The 24,593-nt window shown below is 38.4% G+C and overlaps 2 protein-coding genes across 3 annotated transcripts in view; both read right to left on the bottom strand.

The window, feature by feature from the left end:
• The window catches only part of MSRB3 (methionine sulfoxide reductase B3), an 82,665-nt gene extending 80,848 nt beyond the window's left edge, over positions 1 to 1,817 (bottom strand). The window contains exon 1 of one of the 2 annotated variants that reach the window (XM_036401470.2): positions 1,617 to 1,817. In XM_036401470.2, coding sequence (XP_036257363.2) covers positions 1,617 to 1,817 — 201 coding nt within the window. The remainder of the gene's footprint in view (positions 1 to 1,616) is intronic. The other variant, XM_054514974.1, reaches the window with a different exon arrangement.
• Positions 1,818 to 2,735: 918 nt separating this feature from the next.
• The window catches only part of LEMD3 (LEM domain containing 3), a 41,413-nt gene continuing 19,555 nt past the window's right edge, over positions 2,736 to 24,593 (bottom strand). Inside the window, exons 4-13 of the mRNA XM_036400899.2 lie at positions 19,176 to 19,243; positions 17,274 to 17,353; positions 17,046 to 17,194; positions 16,313 to 16,414; positions 15,234 to 15,336; positions 14,819 to 14,997; positions 8,153 to 8,234; positions 5,332 to 5,437; positions 5,167 to 5,245; positions 2,736 to 4,916 (exon numbers count right to left, since the gene is read on the bottom strand). Of these exons, the coding sequence (XP_036256792.1) occupies positions 4,753 to 4,916; positions 5,167 to 5,245; positions 5,332 to 5,437; positions 8,153 to 8,234; positions 14,819 to 14,997; positions 15,234 to 15,336; positions 16,313 to 16,414; positions 17,046 to 17,194; positions 17,274 to 17,353; positions 19,176 to 19,243 (1,112 nt within the window). The 3' untranslated portion in view covers positions 2,736 to 4,752. The remainder of the gene's footprint in view (positions 4,917 to 5,166; positions 5,246 to 5,331; positions 5,438 to 8,152; positions 8,235 to 14,818; positions 14,998 to 15,233; positions 15,337 to 16,312; positions 16,415 to 17,045; positions 17,195 to 17,273; positions 17,354 to 19,175; positions 19,244 to 24,593) is intronic.

Below are 24,593 nucleotides of genomic sequence, written 5' to 3'. Positions count from 1 at the left end.
AAATTTACTTTTTAAATCTCAGAATTCTAGGATTATTTAGTAACTCTGGTTAAGCTGCTAGCCATAGTTAATTCCCTACATAAATTTTAAAAAACAGTTGAAAAATACTGTTCTAAAATAAGCCATGTCTAATTTAGAGGCAGGAGATTCTTTTAGAAACTATGAGCAAACGTCTGATTAAGATGACAAGCCACATGGAAACTACTCCCAGAATCAGACTCAAAGGGCACTGTTACCAACCAAATTTGGCAGACAAGGAATCATGACGAACTGCAAAGGCACGCAGCAACGTAACAAAAAGTTCGGAATCATCAGCAAATAAGACAGAAAGCACTTGTGTCTACTCAGCAAGGGCAAGAACATAAGCAGGACGAATTCTAAGCATTAAATTCTGGATTCAAATGAGTGGCACTGTGATACAGTGGGACTGGAGACGGCTGTTCCATTTACAGGTGACTGGCCATAAGCAAGCTGTATCAGTAAGGCAAATCTGGCTATTGCAGATTTTTCATTCTATCTGTCCAGAGAGCTCATCTTCAGAATGGTTTTAATAGCAACAACAGAGAAAGAGCTAAAAGCATGACATATATAATGTAGGGCTCTATACTTTCCTAAATGCTGTGTTCAGGGTCGGAACACCTTCAGAGACTGCCTTACAGCATTTATCACTAGCTAACAGTTGACATTCGGCCTTATCTGTAGATAACTACTATTAGATTTGGCATTTTTAATGCACAGCTATGCTTGTTTAAGATCACTGTGCCTTCAGACAGTCTGAGCTAAGAGGGTGATGACTGAAAATTCAGCTCAAGCAGGAAAGACAGCATTTATAGCTAATTTGTCAAATACCACAGGAAGCATAATTAAGTCTCATTTCTGTTTCCAGGAATATTCCGATGCAAGTACAGCTACATCAACTAGGGCAAGGGACCGTAAGAAATAAATTATACTTATCCTTTGCATCGATTGTATCTGTCAGAAGAATAACACCAAACAAACCTAGTCAGCGAACACACTGAGCTTCCTCAGAATAATAACACAACCAATTTCTGAGCTCATTTGTGAAGTTTAAGCTCCTTTTTTGACCTAGCGCTGCACAATTTACCGAGCTGGGGGGGGGATCGCGGCTGAACTGAACTCATTACGCACTTGGTCAAGCGCTACTTCCCCGAGCCAGCGATTCTGCTGTGCACCCCGTTTGAGTCAGGAGCTCCAGCTACCGCGCAGGACACCCGGAGCCCTGCGCCGCGCCAGGGTCCAGGCGCTGCGGCGGCCACGGGAACGGCACAGCCGGGATGCGGCCGGGATGCGGGGGCGACGAGCGCTGCCAGGAGTTCGCTCCGTGACACGGGGACCGACCCGAGCGACCCCCGACCCCAGCCCCCCTCTCCGCCGCCGGCAGGGGCCGCAGGGTCCCCCTCAGCACCGACCCGCTCCCCTCCGTTCCCGCCGCAGCCCCGGCAGGTGCGGCCCGGCCCGGCCCGGCCCCCCGCGCCGCCGGGGCCGCTCCTCCCCTCGCCCCCGCCGCAGCCCCCGGCCCGCCCTCCCCGCGGCACGGCAGCGGGGGCCGGTGTGGAGGCGGGGGGCCGGGCGCAGCTCCTACCTGCCGTTCCTACCTGCGGCTCCTGCGGCGGCCGCCAGCGCCAGGCAGAGCGCGGGGAGCAGCGGCGGCGGCGCAGCGCGCATGGGAGCGGCCCGAGGGTGCGAGCGAGCGGCCCCGGCCCCCCCGCCCCGCGGGAGCGCAGTGACGGGCCCGCCGCCCGGGGAGCATGACGGGAAATTCCTGGGCACCGGCGGCCAACGCCAAATATGAACATGGAGCCGGGAGACTCCCGCCGCACGCCCGGCACCACCCGGCAGCGCGGGGAGGCGGCGGGGACCCTGCCCCGTCCCGCCGCCGCGGCACGGCCGAAGCGCCCTGTCCTGAAGGGTTGAAGGGTGCGCTTCGGGCAGGCCGACGAGGCGGCTCCTCGCCCCTTTAAAGAGACGTTCCTGCAGTTCCAAGAGAGCCCCGGCCGGAGCGCTCGGGCCGAGCGGAGCCGGCGCTGCCGTGACCCTCAGCTGCCTGCGCGGCGCCGGCCGGGAGCGGGGATAGCGCTGCCAGCGCCGCAGCGGCTCCGGCCCACGGCTCCCAGCCGGAGCCAGCTCCTCACGTTAGCACTGGCCCCGAAACTACCACAGCGCTCAATGCCCACCCTGCCTAGCTTCAAAAAGGAGGGAACTGAACGACATTGAACTTCTTCCTCCTCCTGCTCCCCTTCCTCACGGGACGCGTATATGTAAATAATGGACTTACACACCCTCCAACCCCCCGAAACCTTCAACCTGACACTAAAACAATTCTCCAACAACGCAAAATAATGGCAGGAAAAAAAGCCAACCTCTTCTGTTACTCTATCAAAATCCCTTTCATGACTCTTTGTGCCTCAAAGTACAAGAGGCTGAAAGCACACGGTTAAGGCTTTTCAGCCCTGTCCTTTAACAGGGGAGACAACATGGCATGACTGAGGAAGCAACGTAATGTCTCCGCACTCCCTGTGTACAAAATCAGGACGAAAGTCAAGCTGACAGTTAAGTGAAACTCGGCTGTGTCAGCTCATGGCAGCACCCGTTCACATCCTAACAAATACTAAAAATTAATTACATGGTTGTAACAAATCAATCTCCCCCTCCGCCCCAGATAAGAAAAGCATTTGAGTCAGAGACACCCAAATATCTAGAAGGTGAGACACATATAAAAACCCCTAATAAACCTTTAATTCGAGTCTGGTTTGGTTTTTTGTTTGTTTTTACAGGATAGGGTGACAAGTTACAACAAACATCTGATTTTTCTCAAATGTTCAGATATTATACATATTCCCCTGTCTTGCAGGAAGGGATATCAGTCAACTTAACAGTTTAAGGTAAAATAAGCTGCATAATAGTACATATTACAATTAAAATGTACAGTGTTTACAAGAAATATATCTTAAAAGCAAGATAGATGCATTTGCATCGAGGCGACCTTTTAAAATGCCACAGCTATTTTTACATTCACCCTTGCAACAGGTCACAAGATGGGGTCACTAAGGTCAGGTTAACAAATTACTATGATGCACATCAAATACAACAAAATTAGTTTATATACATATATATAATACATATACATGTATATTATACATATACATATATGTATATAATAAAACTCATCAAAAATCTACCAGACCTGGCACAATCCACTTACCCGTCAAAAATATGTACTTGTCCTTGGTAAGTAGAATTCTGCATGGCTGATTATATATTATATATACTCATTCATTAGCATCTGAGACATAAAACCGAGGATTTAAAATTTTTCAGTTAACAAACTCTCCAATAATAAACATGGTGCCCACAAAAGCACAAAGGTAAGGCACAATAGGATTTCCTGTTGCAGAATAGTGTGCATCATGTTTACTTAACTGTAAGAAAAACGTGCATTATTTGTGCAAGTTCATGCTGCAGATCCATCATATCTACAAAGTAAAGTGAGTTTCAGTAAAATTTGTGGGACTGGTGTGCTTCCAGTCTCACCTCCTACAGGATGTTCAGCTGGATAACTAGGTAAAATGGTTGTAGGAGTGGGGATTAGTAAAGCCAATAATGTTAGATTTGCAACTAAGCTTCTCAGCAACAATTTTGTACTTCTAGGTAAACATCAGTAAATTTACAAGCTTGGAATCACAAGATTTACTGTCAGCTGCACTAGTTTGCATGAGCCAAAATTGTTGCAAGGAAGGAATTTTTAAATTTTAACACATAAATGGAGAATTAAAACATGTTATAATATACTGGGAATGTCATTTAATCCAATGGTATTTTGTCACAGCCCTGACACTTGTAATAATAAATACAGCTTTTCACAAAATATTTTTCCAGTATCTGCCAATTGCTTCTTTATTGCTCACAAATTTGAATTCATTACAATTGGTATCAGACCTTTCACACAAAATCAGTAAGGTATTTTATATAAAACCTATAAAAGATATTTAACCTGTATCCAACACTTTTAAGTATTTGGCCTCTTGTCATGGTACAGCCAAACCATATAAAACAATAGGTTTTGAATAAAATAGGAAGCTTATTTGCTGCTTTGACGCAGACATCCTCACAGAACACAACCCTTTTTGCCACCACCAGCATTTACATTTATATACAAAACCCAGTACATCTGCAATCAGTTCATCTTCCCTCACATTGATATGCAACCACTAATGCCAAATTCACTTTCCCCAAACCCCAGCTGCAGAAAAAGATTTTTATATAGCAACAAAAAACTAATATTGACTGAATTTTCTTTTAACTTATTCACCATCAGGAACTGTAGGTTGCTTGTTACAAAATACCCACAAGATTATTTCACAGGAAACTATGGAAATACAAGAAGTCTTCTTTTCTCCATGCTTTTGTATTAGCAAAACACTTCTTGGTGCAAAAATACGTTACCACATCTGCAAATGTATAATGATATCGGTATTCCTCATGCAAAACTTAAATGCATCGGTTTACTATAGCCCCAGAAAACTTTGTGAAACAACTTGTTTTTCCTTTTTTGTCAGCTCAGTATTACTGCCTCATTGCTAAGTCCTTTGGAAACAAGACTTCTGGAACGTTCGAACTTTTATTTAATTCTTTAAAGTATTACATACAAAAAGCACTAAAAAAGGAAGACGGCGGCCAAACAGGAACTTTTCCTGTTGCAAGTAACAGTCCTAGCAGTTGTAGAAAGTTTTCTCAGGAACTTCCCTGAGAGTTAGTTGTGCCTGTCCGAAGACGCAGATGTGACATAGAGTTCATGTGTTTGTTTGATGGCTTCAGTGGAGTGTTACAAGTAAGAGCCTGGGGAAAACGATGATGATACCGATCTAGTCGCAGGTATTTTACTGTTACCAGCTTTCCTATGAGGCAAAGAAACAGGAAAAGAGAAACCTTCTAGTGCAGTATTATTGCATTTTGCTTCAGGATGTAAAACACAAATATTTCATTACATCAAAATTAGTTTACTGATTATTGGTTTATATTTTTTTTTAACTGCTCAATACTTTAGATACCAAACATTTCACCATTTAAAAGAACTCCAACTGCACCCATCTTCTGCACTCATGGGTAATTTCTACCCATGTTTTGTTATAAACTCCCATTCCTTACCATCAAACCAAGAGCCATGTAATGCCTTGAAAGCCTTTCCAGCATACTCCGGGGAGAGACACTTGACATACACACAGCCCTGAGTAAGAGAAAGAGGGATTTGGGTTTTTTGCCAGTCCAGCTGAAAAGGATGAAGTATTAAGATGTTACTGGAAAGACACTCACCTCACGTGAATTTTTGTCTACGGCAATATGAACAATTCCATCATTATCACTGCACTTCTCCAAGATCGCTTCTTGAATTGCTAGATGCCAGTGATCACCTATTTCCCTAGGCAAACAATGAAAGATTTAAGGGACTACGTAATTTTTTAAACATTCACAACATTCTCATACTTCCCTACTGAGTCTGGATTCTCTGTAACTTTACATCATTTTCTGGTAAATGCCTCTGGGACAGATTAAGTACTTTTCCTACTGAATACACTGTAAATTGGCTCCCATAGTCCACTTGAGAAAATTCAACCCTACAAATCTGCACAGTGTATTTTATTTATACAAAAGGAGTAACTTCTATTTGGGGGGGGTGGGGTGTTATCCTAAAATGGGCTTATCCAACTGGTGCTTAGACTGATAGTTAAAAAAATATGTTTCTGCCTTGCACAGTAAATGTCTAGAACACACAACAAAGTCTGATGCTGTGATGTGAGGGTTCATAATGTACAAGTGAACAAGTTGAACAAGTTGTTCCCTTGATATGATTCCTCCCTGACTTTTGGCAGTAGAGAGGTGATTATGTGCTGTGCTAATATTAATAAAAACAAGTTAACCATTATATCCCCAGATGATTCTCAGGTCAAGAAAAAAGACCTGTTTCATGGGGCTGCTTCTAACAGCTACTGGTGTAATCACTGAAAGGAATTCAGTAATTATTGTTAGTATACAGTCACTGTAAGAGCAGCTAAAACTAGTTTTGTTAAACATACCTTGCACCCACAGCAAACGTCAAAACAATACTTGACAATCTAATCACAGACACTGGTACATTCTGGGGTTTAGGTGGTTTTAGATGGATGAAAGCATTCATCCCTTTCAGGTCTGGAACAAGAACATAAGCTCCTTCTTCTAACAACACAAGCAGATTAATAATACAGTTTGTCTTGCACTGAGGGCTTTGGATTTCTGTTTGTGTTTTCTTTAAGATAACTCCAAGGGTACGATAAGAACTATTTCCTTAAGCAATAGTCCTCTGAAAGACAGCTCACAGAAGAAGAATGCACTAGGGAGTACAATATGGAATTGGATGAGGTATCCCACTATGAATAAAATCCAGCAGTCCAGTAATGAAGCTAGGTCAACTTCCAAAAGAAAAGGTCTACAAAAAGTCAATGTATTAGAGTCGTAATGTTCCAAATAGCTGACTGGACATAGGCACTAAAGACAAGTGTCAGAACACAACTCCTCCTAGTCTTTTTAATGCACCTGTTGGGCATGGACTGGGTCACTACTAAAAAGCACTGAAGCTTACAGCAAAGATACAGGCTAAAAAGGGAGATTGTTCTGACAAAAATAACACCTCAGTAATTAGTTCCATTAACAGCAGACATTTTGAACTGCTAACATTCTGAAACAGGAAAGTAGCCAATACCACATACCAATAAATATTACAGTGAAGCTCCAGGAATGGACTTATTTCAGTACCACTCAGACTAACCAATACAGCTCATTAAGTCTCCTTTGAAGCAAAGACAATAAGGATGTTGATATCACTTAAAATTCTCTGCAAATCTCATGTTTTAATCCTCCTACAGGACGATCAATTTGCTTCAAGAACAACCCCTGAAATTTCAGTCTTGCTCACCCTACTGCAACCTAAAAATTATTATAGAAGCCACAGAAGCTGGTGTCTTTGACCAGACATTAAATCTTAAAGACATTGAAAAAAAGGGTTTTGGAGTACCTCTCTATGCGAGGGGTAACACTGTCTTGAGCTAAATCAACTAACACCTTTTCAGTTAAGAAGGTGAGGAACTAAACTAATTAAGTGTGGCTAAAAAAAAGGCTGAATAAATACATCCAAACTTTGCAATCACTCGTGTCCATACTCTGATGTCCTCCCCTACTTCCTGTCCAAATCAATAGGTTGTATTATTGAGGTAGCATCTCACATGTACCCTTGTAAGACATAGCATCTGTATTTTTCCCTTGTATTATCACATTAAGGAATCATTTACTCCAGAGAAGTTATTGAAGTCCCTGTATGTCTTTACAGTGGACAAACAGACTTCAAAGCTTAGACAGGATTATCTGGCATAACCTATGTGTTAGTTCCCAACTCCTACCATGATCTAGTCCAGAGCCAAAGGTGATATTACAGAATAGTGGAGTGGGTGAAGATTTAAAAGATTATCGAAAAAATTATTTTTCCTTAGCTTTTGGTACATGAAACAAGGCTTGTTACTTATTCATACACAGTACATACTTCAGAATGATGAGAATTACATGAGCATTAGAAGCCAGTACGCAGCACTAATTTGTTCCCACTACAAAAATCCATTTGCTTCAAAATTAGGCAGTCACAGTGCCATAAAGTAGTAAGTGATTTAAATTCAGCCTTTTAAATGCAAACTGGGCAAGCTTTGTAGCAGTCCAAATACTCCAGCATATTGAACAATACTTTAAAAACTTACAATCTGTTGTCAGGCCACATGAGTCTCCTCTGTCAGTTGATACTTTTGATATTGAATTGAACATTTACAAATTTAATTAATGGATAAAGATCAGTCATTGCTTCAAATAGCAATGACTGATGCCACATCCTACAAGAAGTGACCCAAAGACACAGAGCAATACAATGAAGGACAGAAGACAGATGGTTAAGATTTTTTATGTCTTCTCATAGATGTTAAGAGAAACATTTTTTTTACAACCTGTTTTTTTCAACATGTTCATGTTTCTTCACTTCTTCCAAACCCCTCTCAAGAGGTAAGAAATGGACTCTTCCAAAAGAATGCAGAAATACAGACAGATAACTGCTTTTACTTACATAACTGGATCAAACATATTGCGAATCTTTAGACATGGTGTCAAGCTGTTCGGGGGTGAATTTCTTCTATCTAGATGAAATGCTAGAAAGAAAAATAAATTAAATATTAATTATTTACAGGCATAATACCATTGAGGTAAGTAATGCCAACTTTATACATTAATACCTTTCTAGTTTTACTCAGAAGAAAGTTTATTTCATATATGAAAAAATTCAAGCAAATTAGTTTCACACAGTCTTCTACCACATTGAAGAAAACATACCATATTTTGCTTAATTTTTTATAATTAAAACTTCTACATTTAAGGCACTCTCTTACATCCAGGCCACATGGAAGGAATTCAGGATTATTTTAAAAAATACTATATACTTGAAAAGAAAGGATTTGCCCATGAAAATACAGAAATACACAACACCTGGAGTAAACTGGTGGAACTGGAAGTTAACCATACAGTTCTAACTGCCTGATGAAATTTTCACTTCTACTTTTGAGGCAATATGCTGCCCATCTGGCTAATAAATAAGGAGACCTTAAGATGGATGTTGCATTACATTTGTAGTGCAGTAACATGTCAAGGATGCTCTACAAGGACAGAGCCTTTATAGCCCTAAATGATCATACATGATCAGAAGCTTCTAAAAATCTGAAATGAAACATACCAGAGGATAAAACAGATATAAGAAGAAAAACAAAAAAAAAAAAAAAACCAAAAACAGAGTAACTCAAAGCTGAACAGTGCCACAAAATACATGCTGAAATCCTAAAATAAATATTAACTTCACTAAAGTTCACAAGTTCTACTTGTGAGAGTCACAAGAGAAGACTGTACCATGAGAAAAGGAATCAAGGGGCACTTCAGATTCAGATAAGGCAGCTCCATACCTTGAGAAGGGCCAACAAATCAGCAGTGGAAATGAAAGGGGATAGCCTAGTAAAACAGCTTTCAAGGCTTGAAGGAAATTTTACTTTGAAGACTGAGATTAGGTAGATTCAAGAGTTTAAACATAAGATTAAAATCCCAACAACAAAAAAACTGCTACTAATGCTTCTCCTTTGCAATCCTACTTTAGAAAAATTTGACATATTCAAGATGTTACATTCCAAGGGTCAGAAGTGTCTGATTTGGGCAGATGTCTGTGCTTCTTACTGCTGATCTTTTAAAATCTTGAAAGTACATCCAAGATACATGAACACTGCTGCTCTTCTGTATGCCACCCAAACAAAAACTGTGTCACACAGACAAAATTAAGTCATGTGGAAGACACAGCTTGTGAAAGACAAGCACTAAACGAGAGAAAATTCACTGACTGGAGATACTGCATAGCTGCATAGAAAAACTTATTCTTATGTAAATTCTCACAACAAATGAAATACAATTACCAACTCGAAATTAGAAAAGATAGCCTCCAATTCTAATATCCAACCTACTGCAAGTTCCCCAAATAACTAGAAATGTTCTTATTAAGAATACATGCACACAGAGTGCAAGTCACCAACACCTGTAACAACTGTCTGTTTTTGTCTTGGGAAGAGATTTCTAAATATGCTGGTGACACTGCATCTATCTCTAAGCTGCCTATAGTTTAAGGACAAGTCCTTTTTCAATAGCACATGGTTTTGTAAAGTTTTTTGCCCCTTATTAAAAATTATACATAGGGTATACAATAAAAACTTTACAGAACTAAGCAACATTGAAAAATACATGGACTTACCTTACTTATGGAGGTTGGCTCCAGCAGATCAAGGGTGGGGTGAAATGTCACCAGCATATTGTACACTGGGGCACCACACCATACTGGAGAAGGTGATCTGGGGTGGCCTAGTCATGGACCTGGACCTGAAAAGGTGTGGGGTTGAGGAAATTATGTGCTGATTGTTTATAACTAGGTTTATTCAGCACATGGTTTTAATCCAAGGATAAAGAATGGCGAGGTTATTTGCAGAGATCCTAGACCCAGAGGATCAACACTTCTCCAAGCTGTTTATGAACTAAAAAAAATCCATACTGATATTTATGGAAGCAGTTAACCACTGAGCTATCCTAAAGTAACTAAATGGGGAATTCAGAATTCACCCTTTAGTGTAGCTACCTATATAAACCATTCTTTGCCTGTTCCAGTTTCTAATAACTTTGATGTCCTTTTGACCTGAAGATCTTGGGTGCTTACTGAGATAACCTCAGCCAGAGCCTACCATCAGCACAGGACTAAACTGCTTCTAACTTCATGTAACATCCCACCAGTAGGGAAGTGTGCCCAGAGTAGTGCAGCATATGAAAATAAAGATGAACTCTGTCTTTTCTCAAAAAAACTTCTCAAAATCATGCTAAATTAAAAGCAATTTTTGCAACTTAGATGGGGCTTTTCATGTATAAGGGAAAAAATTACCATGGAAATCAGTGAAGTGTGAAATTAATGCTAGAATAATAATAACCCTTAATATGTATACCAGAAATGGCACCAAAAAGAGAGTGTAGAAGACACAGGAAAGTTAATGTTGTACCTACACAGCAAAACTGAAACTAGCATAGTTAAGTGATGTCTCTTGAACTTCATTTTACATCTGTAACAACTGATTCTCCCCCCCTCCCCTAAAAGAAGTTGTTTCAGTGACAAAGCTGTTCAGAATACAGTACTGATTATTTGAAAAGTTACATTGGTGTGGAGCATACAAAATATTCTTGATAAGGGCATAAGCAAACATTCTTGCAGGACAACGGTATAAGCTACACACTGGTTAACTAAGCATCTCACATCTTTTTCTACATAGGTCTAAGGAGTAATGCTTACAAGACAAAGATGAAAAGGTAGAGATGAAATAGGGAAGCAGAGACACAACTTTGTGCAGTAAGTCGTTGGTAGGAAAAAATTCAGGACTTTCATAAATTCCCCTTGGGGATTACTGAGCACTTTCAAGAAAAGGAAGCTACTTTTTATTTAATTCATAATGTACATTGTTTTACTACCTTAAACTGAATATCACTATCATTCCAGATTTGAAGAGCAGCAGCAGCTAAACACAGGTGCTTTTGTCAATCCCTTTATTACTGTCTATGATGGAAGAAGTGTCTCTTGCACTGGCTTCAAAATGACCATTGAAGAGATTGCAGTACAGCTTTCTATACCCCTTGAATTACTAATATATTACTACTAAAGGAATTCCCAAGTATCATCACCATGGGTTACAAGACAACCCAAAAGATCTTTAGATGTAAATTTGATGAACCTGATAAGGCTGAATACTTGCATCAAATATAGGTAGCCATATTTCTTAAAACCAGGTTTTTTCAATGTTAAGCCATGGATCACTGCAATTTAATAAGTACTAACCCTTCTTATCAAAGGCAAGAAAAAAAAAGAAAACAATTACCTGAAAATATTGAAAATATGCTCTTTCATACATCATGAGGTTCTTTAATACACATGGAAGATACTGAAATTAATATCACCAAAGAGAAAATATGGTTGAACTGAGGTTTAATATAGTTAATTCAGCTATAGAAGACAAACACAGGATGGATACTGAATTTCACAAGCAGCATGAAATCCAGTTTTCTTGCAATAGTTCAGAGTATAATTGTGGTTTGGGGTTTTTTGGTTTGTTTTTGTTCAGAGAAAAGATTATGTTCTCACAAGCCAGGGAGGAGGGGTGTCATTCACAAAAGGTAACAGGTTATCTTCCATGCTGCAGGATGAAATATCACCCTAGACGTGGTACTTCAGAGAACCTCTTTATCTCATCTCCAGAGCTGTCAAGGAACTTTAGCTTGTACTGTTAGCTTAGCTACACTGCAGCCCTGCCTATCTAGCTTTCTTCAGAATCCCAGTTATCAAAGGTGTGATAGGACAATTGTATCTGTTCTTTCAAAAGCAAACTGAACACACTAGAATTGTGGGGTTCTCTCCACTGTGAGATTTAATTAAATCACTTGGCATGATCAAGATTGTTTCTCAACTCACTATTCTCTTGTATATTGTTTTCAAAACATTGCATTCGTCCACCCTACAATTAGCTTACCCACCCTTTTCTTTTTTAAAAAATACAGCTACTGTATCCAGTAGGTAACATTTCAAAGGGATGGTGCCAGAATTTATTCTGATCCAGAAAAAAAAAAAAACCAAACCAAACTGTCAAAACACAGGCTGCACCCTGAAGTACTGGACAAAAATGTCACAGTGATGCTTTAACACACTGCTTACAGACAGCAGGCATTAGATCTCAGGCAAGCTATAGGTCCCAAGAGTTAAAATGCACACTATCATTCATGGATACCCTTCTATATGCTGACAGGCCTTTCTGAAAAGGGTTTCTTCTTCAATTGCACATGCTCAAGTATTGTTCTCTGCTACAGAGCACTACCAGATCTCAGATGGTTAAAAAATTGCAAGCTTGAAATTTATTCACAAGATTCAGACCCAAGAATTCATTATGATTTTCTATATGCTGAGTCTGTTGAGGGCATAGCAGTCTTGAAGAGTATCTAGATTTATGAACTTATACATTGAAACATCAGAACTGGAGAATGAACTTAAATTCCAGTTAATGCATACTTCCAAGAAAGGAAGAAAGTGACACATACATGGAGAATTCCTAACATCAGGAAAGAAATAGCTGGGCAAAAAGCATGAGACTTATGCAACAGAACTATTTCCAACAGTCATTTGAACACAAGGAGTGCAAAATAGAAAGAGCCTTTGCATGTGAAAATTGCCTTTGCCTGCCGACTGTCATGAGCCCAAATAACCCACTGTCCTTTCAGCCGCCCCACTTTCACACCCTTCTGTTAGAGCTGAAGTATGCAATTTCAGCTCTTCAGAGATCTTCACTAAACTTCAAACATAACAAGGAAATCAGAAAAATTGCAATTAAAAGGACTGCAACAGAATGGATTTTGATGCATCCTATGCAATAGGAAACAGGAAGTTGTAGTACATACTCTCTAAGCAACATAGAGATGAAAGCCACAGCTGAGAGATCAAGTTATTTTGTCCATATTTGCAATAAGCTGAAGTAGGTTATCAGATGCTCAGACTGGGATGGTACATATCAATACTACTACAGCAATCTTTCTAGGAAAGACTGTTCTGTTTACAGTCTTGAATGTATATTACAGGTAGCAAAACACCACCTGAGCTATCACACACTGAGGGGTCTCCAGGTGAGAAGAATCCAATCTGATTTCTAATACAGCACAGAATGCCATGGAGTGATTTATACTGCAGTCAAACAGGACAAGAAAAACTGAGAGCAAATGAGCAGCAAATTGAAACTAGAGCATGATGTTTCCCAGCCTGCATTGAACAATACAGTATGTAGAAGATTCAGATTTATAATACATATATGGTTTGCAGAAGCTGTGTTCAATTTAAGTGCTTGATATTCAATCGTGGCAGTACTACAGAGATGGAACAGAAACAGCTGTTGACAAAACCCACCATTTCTGTATCGCAACTAAAGCACTTGCACATCCCTAATGTACAATGTCCGGGAAAGAAAAGGTTCCACAACTCCTGGAATAAAGTTCACATACACATCTCACTCATGAAAACTTTGAGAAATTGAGAAATTAAGCCATACAGTTGTCACAGCAGAATGCCACATTACTACTACTGCAAACAGAACCTCAAGCCTGCAGCAGCATTCATGCGGTACTTTTAAAAAAGCAGCCCTCATTTCCAATGAATTATTTAAAATGAGAAATGTAATGCTAAAACCAGTAGTATAAGTTTGAGAAGTATATAATGATATTACTTACTTTCACACTCAGGCAGAGATAGAAATGACCATTCTTTTTAAATTGCAAACCAGAATTCAAGTCCTATAGTTTCAATTTTTCATTGACAAAAAAAAAAAGAGCAAACCAAAACCTGAAGCTTAACATGAAGAAAAGCAGAAAGAAAAACCAAGAAAGGTTTTTCAAACCAGGAAAATATGACCACTGCAGACATACAACTGCAAACCTACTACATTCTTGCCATTTGGTTTCATGATAAAACTGAAAAGTGACAGACCACTGAAAAATCCACGTATGACAAACTGCCTTCTCTATTAAAGCAAATGCTGACCACAGAGTCTGAAAAACAAATGCAGTGTAGAAAAACATTTATGACAGAGATAGAACATCTAACACTATTAGATATTCCAAATGCACATTTTCCTAATTGAGGAGTCTTTTGTACTGGCAATTTCCCTTTTAAAATAATTATCTCTTCCTCCTAACTTTGTCTTTAGGCAGCTTACTGGCAACTTAACAGCAGGAAACCTAAGTCTGCAAGACACAATTTACCTGCTGTCATACACAACCAATTACACTACTAACAGTAAATGTAAGGCATGTCAGAATTTGACCAACTAAAGAGTATTCTTTTTAAATTCACAAAAAAAGAAATAGTAACTCACTTTGGCAAAATACCCACTGCATATTTCTGCAGTAGCTATAACAAAAAAGCTACTTTCCCTTGAAAACAAGGCAGACACAATGCACCAAAAGAAAGTCCATACAACAAGATAATAGAGAAATAGCACTAACAGTTTATAACAATCCTTAAATGCAAGAGAGAAAGAGAAAACAAGTCTTTCATGCTTGTTTTCAAGCAACATAGTACCATTTTTAAGTTAGATGCAGAAATTAAGACAATCATATCTGCAAAATATATCTTCAATACCTTGGCCTTGCCACACTTTTGATGGTATCACTAAAATTTTGTCACATGCTGCAGAAGGTTGCATCCACTTCCAGACCAAGAACTCGGCACCACCCACTCTTCGTGTCTCTGTGCGAACTCTAGATTCATTTGCTGCAAGAAAGTCAACTGCTCTGTTCCAGACTTTATTCATCTTCCTCCTTAAAAATTGAAACAAGAATTACAAAGTTAGCATAACAACAACTTGCATAGTTGACATCCACCATGTAAGAGAATCCAATGCTTTTCCTTCCATCTGTGTCAATAGGAAACTCCAAAATACTACACTGTGCAATCTATTAAGAAATCAAGTTATTTTTATCTGAAATTAAGTTAATTGACCAATTTATTTTTACTAGTTTCCCCCCCCCTTTCAGTACTTCTCGTGAGAACGCACCTGTCCTGAGGTGGTATTAGAGAATCACGCACATGCAAAATTGGCATGTAAGGCTGCAACTCTTTATTTTCTGAACAAGCTTCACTGTGGCTTCTTAGAACATCTGAGGACAAAAAAAAAAGAAACCAAACTGATAACTATGTAGCTCATGCAAACATTAAGAAAACTATCACTTCTGGCAATTAACACCTACTCTGAACTCTCTTCCCGATTTCAATAGTTAGGTTTTTCTGGCATTTTGAATCATTGTTTTTTCCAAAACATTCTTAAGGCAAATTAACAACAGCATATCTAGGTATCCCAAGTAACTTTGAAGTAAAGGAAGATAGTTCTTACAGTTACTCTTGACTGGTACTTTTTAAGTGTTAGTAAAGATGGCCATCTTTGAAAAGAAAGTGCTTTGCTTCCACCTCAACAAAATTTGATTTGCAGACAAGAAAGGTAGGCACATGGTTAAAATAAAACAGTTTTGATTCCTCTACCATCTCTGTATTTATCGTGACTACCATAAATGAAAGTAATAGAACAACTTAAGTAAGACTACAAGACAAACAGAAAGACCACAAACTGAACCCACTGCTAACACTGTGGCTTCAAGTAGAAAGAGGGGATTTCAGATCTCAGTTGTGCATACTATTTTGCCAAAATAGCTACTGCTAAAAGTAATTAACTAAAAAGCTGCTTTTTCTATGAAAAAAACATTAAGGATGGTATTGAGAGCTACCACACATTTTTGGAGTGGATATTTTATCTGAAGTTAGCTGAAAAAACAGACACAGAAAGCAACATGTCGCTATACTTCAGTAAACAAACATCACATTTATATTTGTATTAAATAGTAGGACAAAAAACTACCAAGTCAATGGCAACTTTATAGCCACGTTGCTATAATTCACAAATTAGAAGATTCATGTCAAAAGCTTTGATTAGGTTTAAAGGATGGGGTATCACACTGGACCAAGAACTCTAACAGCATGACAACTAAACATGAAGAAACATTAACTGAATTAATTAACAGTACTCTGAAAGCTAATACAAAGCTGATACAGATATATCAGACACAATTGAACATGCCATACCTATGATTTTCACCACCATATCATACATCTGCTTTGTTTCTTCTTCCTCTTTTGCCCAACGGTATTTCATGTAGTGTAAGACTCCCCAGACCATTGCTATACCTGCATTAACATGCATAATACACTTTAAGCAGTATTAGAGCACTGGATATTTAACAGAGTTTACAGAGCATACTTCAGAAGTAGACTGAACTATCTCACAAGCACTGTACATTCCAAAGCTAGTGAAATACACTGTACTTACTGTCTGTATTTTATACTCTTATACTGTAACACAAACTCTTCCACTTGAAAGAGCAGTTATTTCTAGGAAAACATTTAATTGTTTTAAGAACAGCTCAGTATTCCAGATCATCTTTTCTGCAGTTATTTTTTAAACTTCCTGGAACAACAGTGAAACAGCCTCAAAATTAAGGCTATCATCTTTTTATTGAACAGTTTGCTTGTTCTGGTCAGTTCAACATGGAACTTTTGAAAGCCATAAGATATTGCTCTGGCAGGGAAAAAGATTTTCCAAAGAATATGTTCAGCTGACTATAGAAGCAGATGATAACAACCAGTGTGGAAATACAGTGGTGCAACAGAAATACATATCAAACCCCAATTTAATCAGGATATGAACAGAAACTAAGTTTTATGGCTGAATAAAAACTTTCTCTAAACTTGCTTTTCCCCATGCACTTAGATAAATATGAGTTACAACAAAAAAAGGTTGACTGTTTTATTAACTTACCCCAAAGCAATATTGATAATCTGTGAGTTACATTAACAAACGCACGGCGAAAACGACACCTGAAAGACATCTTTGGACTAGTGGATTCCAGATACTTCACATCTGTCACGTTAGTGACATCCATCTCATTAGGGTCATTGCTGAGACACCTATTCAAAAACGTACAGCACTTATGAAAAAGGATACATTCTCTTAGAAGAAATTAAAGGAAGAATAAACACCACTTACTTTATGCCAACATCTTCCCCACTATTCAAGATCCATTGTAATGATGTGTTAAGTACACTTTCATATTCTGGATCTAAATTCTGTCAAAATACAATATTAATCAGTAATTTCATAAATAACCAGGGACTTATCATGCCAATAAAACTGAGATACTATACAGATCAGTAGTCAAAACTATATTGTTTCATTCCTGATACTTCAGATTTTCAGTACGTGTCCACTGCATAAAGTAAATCTATTTGTGCTACAAGCAGTTCCCAGACTCACCAGCATCCCTCAAACTAAGGAGTATTTGAAAAGCCAAGCCACGTTCACTGCTTTATTCACAACTCTAGAGTAAGAAAAACTATTCAGCCACTAGGCGGCGATCGCTAGAAATCTACTCCGAGAGTGAAACTTCAACTAGATCTGAACTCCGCTGGAAACGCCTCCTATGAAAGCAGTTCCATGCTCCATTCTATTTTAAGAAGCTTGAGTAAATATAGTTTTAACAGATATTTGGAAGAAAAAATCCAGGATTTGTAGATCAAGAACTGACATCACTACATTGACTTTTAAAAAATTATTTGATATCGATTCTAGTAGGGTAACATTCATGGCTATCTGAGCTAAGGCTTTCTCCATAGCTCATCTTGCATGCTCTTTTGCAGAAAGAGAAAAGTGAAAATGGAAGTTACTGCTGTATTTGAAATTACAGTCCCAAAAAAGTTTTATTTTCATCTTTCCTCTGAACCTCACATTGGCTTGGAATCCAAGCATAAGTCTTAAGAAAAGACAGTAATGGTTTTATTTTACCTTTGAGATTAAAGTATTGAAAATTTTATCACTGAACACACAAATTCTGCAAAGCAGCTGTATGGTTAAATAAGACTTCCTAGAAAGCAACAACTTTTCATATTAAACTTGAGCTTTCTAGCACAGCTAAAACAGTTATGATAACAGTGAACAGTTATGTCATTCTTTCAGCATAACATAGGCAAGACAATCAGCTCTAGGGCATAATCTTAATTTTTTCCACAATGGACTGATTTTAACTGATATAGATTATTATTGCCAAACCATAAAACAGTGTTAGCAGCTTCTTTGGGATGCTCTAAAGCATTGCCCCTTTTTGTCTATTACATACACATTTGTATATTAAATACATCAGTTTAACTCCTCCCCATCCAATCAAAGAAATCTTACACTCTCTGCCTCTTAAAAGCTTCAAGTAGTTTTCCACTGAAGGGTACACCAACGTGGGCTAAAATAAACCCTACAGCTGTCAAGACAAGGCAAGAGTCATCTTTTATTTGGGGAGTGAGGCAGGGGAATAACAGCGAGTGGGATTTCATAATACTGCACAGTGATCAAATTAACAAAAAGGCCTTTTTTTGACCATTTCTATTTAAAGCATCAATGAATAGCCTCTCCAAACAGCTGCTGCCTGTCAGGCTGCTTGCACAGATCTACCCATCAACCATTCTCCACAAAGAATGGAAGAGTATCCTTTTCTACTAAGTCTCAAAAACCAAAACAGTGATTTCCAGAGAAGCATCTAGATATTTGAGTATTATAAGTTTATTATTTTCATCTTGGTCAACTATTTCCATCAATCCAAATCATCTCCTGGTGTTTTAATGAAAGAGAAAAAGCCCTGCATGTCAATGAAGCACTACTAGCTACACTTTCATTGTAATTAATTCTGTTTCTTTTACCCTCCCTCTCCCCAAATGCTCACTACATCCCCAAATAAAAATCATATGTAGTAATGTACTAAAGTCATCAGTTCTGATCATTTCCAAATAATATTCAATACTAAGTCAAATTTTAGTCAATACAATAGATACGAAAACAGGCCTTGCAAATTGTAACTTATACAGATCTTCTATAGAATCAATGAAAAATAACTCATTTGCTTACTTTTAAATATGCAGCTGCCTCCTGGACGGTAAGGTTTCTTTGAATAGAGCTGCCACATTCATGTTCCCCTGGTAAAATGAAAACTTTTATTTTGATCTATTTATTACTGCATTATATAAAATAAAATCACCTAAACACCAGCTTATGGTTAACAATATTTACACAAGCAGCTATAGCAGTACAGTAATTCTCATAGGTTTCACTAAAAATATGGAAAAAATCTCCACACAAATTTCTCCTTCAAAAGAAGTTTAAAAACCCCGATGATTTTCAGAACTAATAATATGCACAAATCACAGCAATACAATCTCATGTGCTGCTCAGAAAGTGTGTTTTGGTATTTACACCAAAAGCAGAATAATAGGCAGCATGAAGAACTGTCAGAAGGACATTACCATAAAAGTTACTGTACCGACTCAGCTTCCAGATATTTTCCTTTAACACCAAAACCTGTATTATCTTTTATAGAGCCCAAGTTCCAGTTGAAATACATCCATAGTATTTCAGGCACTATGAAGTTACTGCATTTTAGATTGGCCTAAGTTATTCTGGTAACTCATTGCTTTCCTGAACATGCACAGAATCCCACTATAGCTTGAAACAGGCACTTTTAACATCTTCTATTGGTTTTGGAATGTGTGCAGAAGTAGCCAGGAAATAAGGTATTTATATGCATAGTCAGTCCTCAGAGCAATGTGCCATCATCTCCCTGGTTTTCTCTACTAAACTAAAGGTACTTGGTTAATGCAATCAACAAAAAAGGAGTGAAAGTAGTGACAGTCATATCAAGACAAAGCCATACAGAAAAGGAAAAGGTCTAATGCAAGTTTTCCATCTATCACTAGGCCATCATTTCTGAAGAACTGTCAGCAGTGGCAAGACACTTTTTTCCCCTACTATTTCTTTAAAAAACCTCTAAATCTTGGCATCTGCAACTATGTTTTTACTGTGCCAAAACAATAAAATAGGAAACAACAAACCCAGTCTTTCACTGGCTGAGTGTTATGCCTGCGTTACCTTCTTGAATCTATGCCAAGTTGTACTATTCCCAAAGCTATAGCACGGCTAAGAAAATTTAAGATACTTGTGCTTCTGTAAAATGTAAACCTTCACCTATATTGCAATATATTTCTTAAAAAGCAATTTCAATGATTAGTTCTCTACAAAATCAGGAACATGCAAGGCAATGTGAGCAAAAGTTAGGAAACACTAGCAACTTATGGAGAAGCACCTTCACACCTCACTCATTTGGAGTTCCAAAGAAATACACATTTCTATGAAGCCAAAGTCCTTCTCAGACTGCAGAAGTTTGTTTAATACACTTCAACAGATTTAAGAGAATTTGGCCTTGCAAGCACATTAGCCTAACAGGGATGCTCTTACTGCTGGGATATAGAAAAATAGGAGCAGTGTTTGTAAGAGTGCTCATATGCTAACTGGCCTAGAAGTGCTGCTGGAACTCAGCCTGTGTGCATGCATGTATTTTCAATCAAGCACTGAGCAGAAAACTTTACCAGTTGTTTCACTTGAAAATTAGCATGCAACATCTAAGGCTTTCAAAGTGCCTGAGTCTACTGTAATGGCAAAACTAGACAGATCACTGCTGAAAATGGACACCACTTTCATAAAACCCACTCTAAAATTAGAGTGGGTTTTATTCAGCACCTGAATTGGAGCAATGGGCTTTTCTTGTATGTAATTTAGGCAGACTTTGGTTTTGTACAGCCTAAACTGTACAGCCTGTAAATTTACATGTATAATCATCAGTGATTTCACGTTTCAAGATTAGCAGACTTAGAATAACTATACATCATACTCATACAGTCTCTGGTGTAAACATATCGTTTTAAATCTAGAATTGATAAAATAAATACAAGAAACCCAAAACATATCTCTGTAAAAGCTGCATGTAGAATTTACACCTGATATTAAGTTGTATGACATGAGCAAGTCTGAACAGGTATTCCTACATTTAAGCCTTCTCTCGTTTGGTAAGACCTGAAGTCTTTCTGAGGTCTTTTTAATACAGACAAAGCATGTAAGCCATACGTTGAACAAAACAGCTTGTGAGAGAAGGGGGATGAGACCCTTCTGCTAAGAAGCTTTGCTTTGGTTGTTTTTTAATTATCTAGATTAGCAGAAAAGTCCTGTTATGAAATAAATGGGAGAGAATAAAAAGGGTGAGGTTAATATGCAGATGAGAAAGCAAACCAAACACACAAGCAGGAGACAGATTGTGAAAAATTTGAATTCTTAAAAAGACGTTTCAGGGTTCACGTTGGATTTTCCACCTTCTGAGAACACAGCATTGCCTTTTACAACAGAACAAAAGCTCCCTTAGGTAGGGGACTACTGAATTACTTTAGTAGTTTTAAATGCTAATCTTATATGCCTTCTTCCTAAGAATTACATTTATGCAGCACCCAGCCAGCACACTGACTTAACAGCTTCTGGTCTCTTCTTCAGAAATCAGCAGACAGTTTCCTCTCAGTCCTGCTGCTGAATTTTTTTTCAAACTGTATTCCCTCTGAACAAGTTGAACAATTAACAAAACCTTTGCTGCCTGGGCTCTGACAATGTCTAAGGCCCATCAGTTCAAATTTCCTTCAAGCAATACTGGGGCAGGGGGGAGAGGAATAAAAATCACCTTCATCTTGTCTCCCACTTAAAAAAAGTAAGCTAATGAGTTATGGAGTTTCAGTCTTGTACAAAAAGCTATTGGAGACACAGCTTCTCATTCCAACACAACTTTTGCTGAGATCCATTTAACAGCTTTCTTCTAAGAAACTCATGAATTTGAAAGCTTGCAGAAAGTTAGGCATTTCACAAGCCAGACAACCTTCTGTTTTACTGCAACAGCAGGATATTCCTATATGCAATTTCAGTCACTGTGTTAGCTAATAGTTCTGCAAATGAAGGTTTACTTAGAATAACTTTGGTGCAATCATTAACCACTTGGCCTGGAAACCCACTTTCCATAGTCTGAGCCAAAAATGTTTCCCACTGTTCCATTTGAGGCCCTATATTCAGGAATGAAACTGAAGCACAGGCAAAAAAACTTTACACAAGTCTGCTGCAAGATACATCTCATCTCTTTGTAAAAACTGCCCCTCTGTTATAATGTCTGCGGTGAGCTTACTTTAGAAAGCATGAATCTTTGAGCTTAAACTTTCCTTGGCTACTGATCACCACCTTCAAGAGCAATCAAAGAACCTTTGCTTTTGAAGGGAGGCAAATAGCACATCCCAGTAAGAATCACAAAACTACACTTTAGCTTATGTTAGTGTATTTGGGCAAGCCACTTAAGAAGTAGAATTCTTCTAAAAACACTACCAAAAAAGCAGCTAAAGTTTCAATTCAAATAAATACTTATTATGTCTCAACTGCTTCTAATATAAAAACCAAGTCAAATCTTCTTCTCCATGCAGGCTAGAATATTTGAAATTGACTTTCATTTAGGCATTTAACTTATGAGCTGCAGCATATACAGGCAACAGAAATATTTTAAATTTTGGAGTATTTGCTTTACTCAGTAAATAATTTTCTTACTTGGTAGCAAAATGCAGTGGAAATCTAGTATTTCAAAGAAGACGTGAATTTAGCACAGATCTCTAGCTTATAGCTGGATGTGATATGGCCACCAATACAAACTGCAAGCAGGGTACAAGACATTTGTTCAGTAGGTCTCATGTTTTCAGGCTACTAGCAGCAGAACACTAAAGTGGGCAGCTCAAGAAAAGCAGAAGACCAAGAGCAAGTAAGAATGCCTGATCTTCCAAAGGCAAATTCAACAGCTCGATAACACTGCAGAACACTAGAACTTGCTAAACAGCTGTTTAATCACTGGTTGGAAACAGCACAGTATCAATCACCTGAAAAACCAAAGATTAGGAGAGTGACAGAACAGAGAGCCTGCGACAGCCATCAGATATAGTAACTGATACTTGAAATTAATATTAAATGATATTAGGTGGTTTGCCAGGTTTGTCTTCCAGCCAGGGATTTACCAGGAAGCCTTATTACATATGAAAGCCTAATTCACCCCTGCGTCTTCAAGGACCTGTGAAAAGAAGGAAACTGTCTAAATCCGATAGCCTGGCACACTGAAGAATGCCAGGCAAGAGAAGTGGCTACCTAAAAAATCATTTATCTACAAGAAAGGGTCATACCCATGGGTGGCTGGTTGCTTCTTGTGACTATAGTGGTTAGACTTATTCATTTTGCAAGTCTGACTGAAAATGGTTGTGATCTATTGAAGTCTCTCCAAGAAGGACCAAGATATCCAGTAATTAACATATGCTGAAGTAACTCTAATTTTAAAAAAGCAGGTATTTTGTTTTAGCAGAAAGTGTTGGGTACTGAAATATATACTGCTTATAAAAAGTTGCTGTTTTGAAGAATGGCTAAACCATTCAAGATAAGAACACGGGAACACAAACTTCAACTCAAGGGAGAAGCACTATCTGCTCCTCAAGTTCTGAGTTTCCTGTGAGGCAAGAAACGACTCACTATAGGTTTGGCAGCCCAGTAATTCTGAGAACACTGATGTATTAAAGGCAACCTATTTCTATATTGGATAATGAAATAATTTGACAACATATTGGAGCACCACAGTCCAGAATAGGTATCTACAATTGCAACATGGTATATTAACTCAAAATTAACAAACTATTCCTCTGACATTTTCCTTCTTAAAAAAATTAATGTTCTATCTTCTAAAATAAAAGCCCCATCACTTGCCCTCCATTTGAAGTTGACAAGGTAAGAAAGTAGATCAGTAAAAATAATAAGTCTGTTTTATTAAACAAAGCTGGAAACCAAATTTTGAGGGGACCATCTTTACGGTAGTCAAGATGTTGAATAAAGCTCAACAGAACAGACTACTTCAAGTTTCCAGCCTGCCTTTTTAATATTAATAGTTATAACATGAACAAATGATTCATAGCCAAGTATGAAATGAGAGAAACTTTTCCAAGTATGTGACAGAGAGACCTGAAAGGCACCACTTTGTGTAAATCTGTATTCTTTAACTTCTCTTTTGAAGTGGTGCGCTGTGCACAAGATCAACACTCTTAAATCCTGCATCTCCCTTGCAGCTTTCTCTGTTTTATGCCTTTTAAACCGCTTCCAGACAGTGTGCCAGGTCTACATCAACACAGTATTCCAAAATGGATGGCAGACATCTTCGTCTCATATCTTAAGAAACTTGGCATTGAGGAGAATTTCTGTCTAAGTAAAGATGGATTAGGTCCTTCTTCAGACTGTATGAAAGCTACTCTACTGAGCAACCAGGTAATCTCACATTACAGCTCCAGTCTGGAGTACCACCTAACAAGAAAGGATAGTTCTATTTTCAAAAGGAAGCATTTGAAGATCCTTCTGGCCAGAAACAGACTAATAGAGAAAAATGCATCTTTG

The sequence above is a fragment of the Molothrus ater genome, chromosome 5 (assembly GCF_012460135.2).
Source record: "Molothrus ater isolate BHLD 08-10-18 breed brown headed cowbird chromosome 5, BPBGC_Mater_1.1, whole genome shotgun sequence".
Classification (NCBI taxonomy): Eukaryota; Metazoa; Chordata; class Aves; order Passeriformes; family Icteridae; genus Molothrus; species Molothrus ater.
This window is presented reverse-complemented; position numbering and strand designations above follow the sequence as displayed.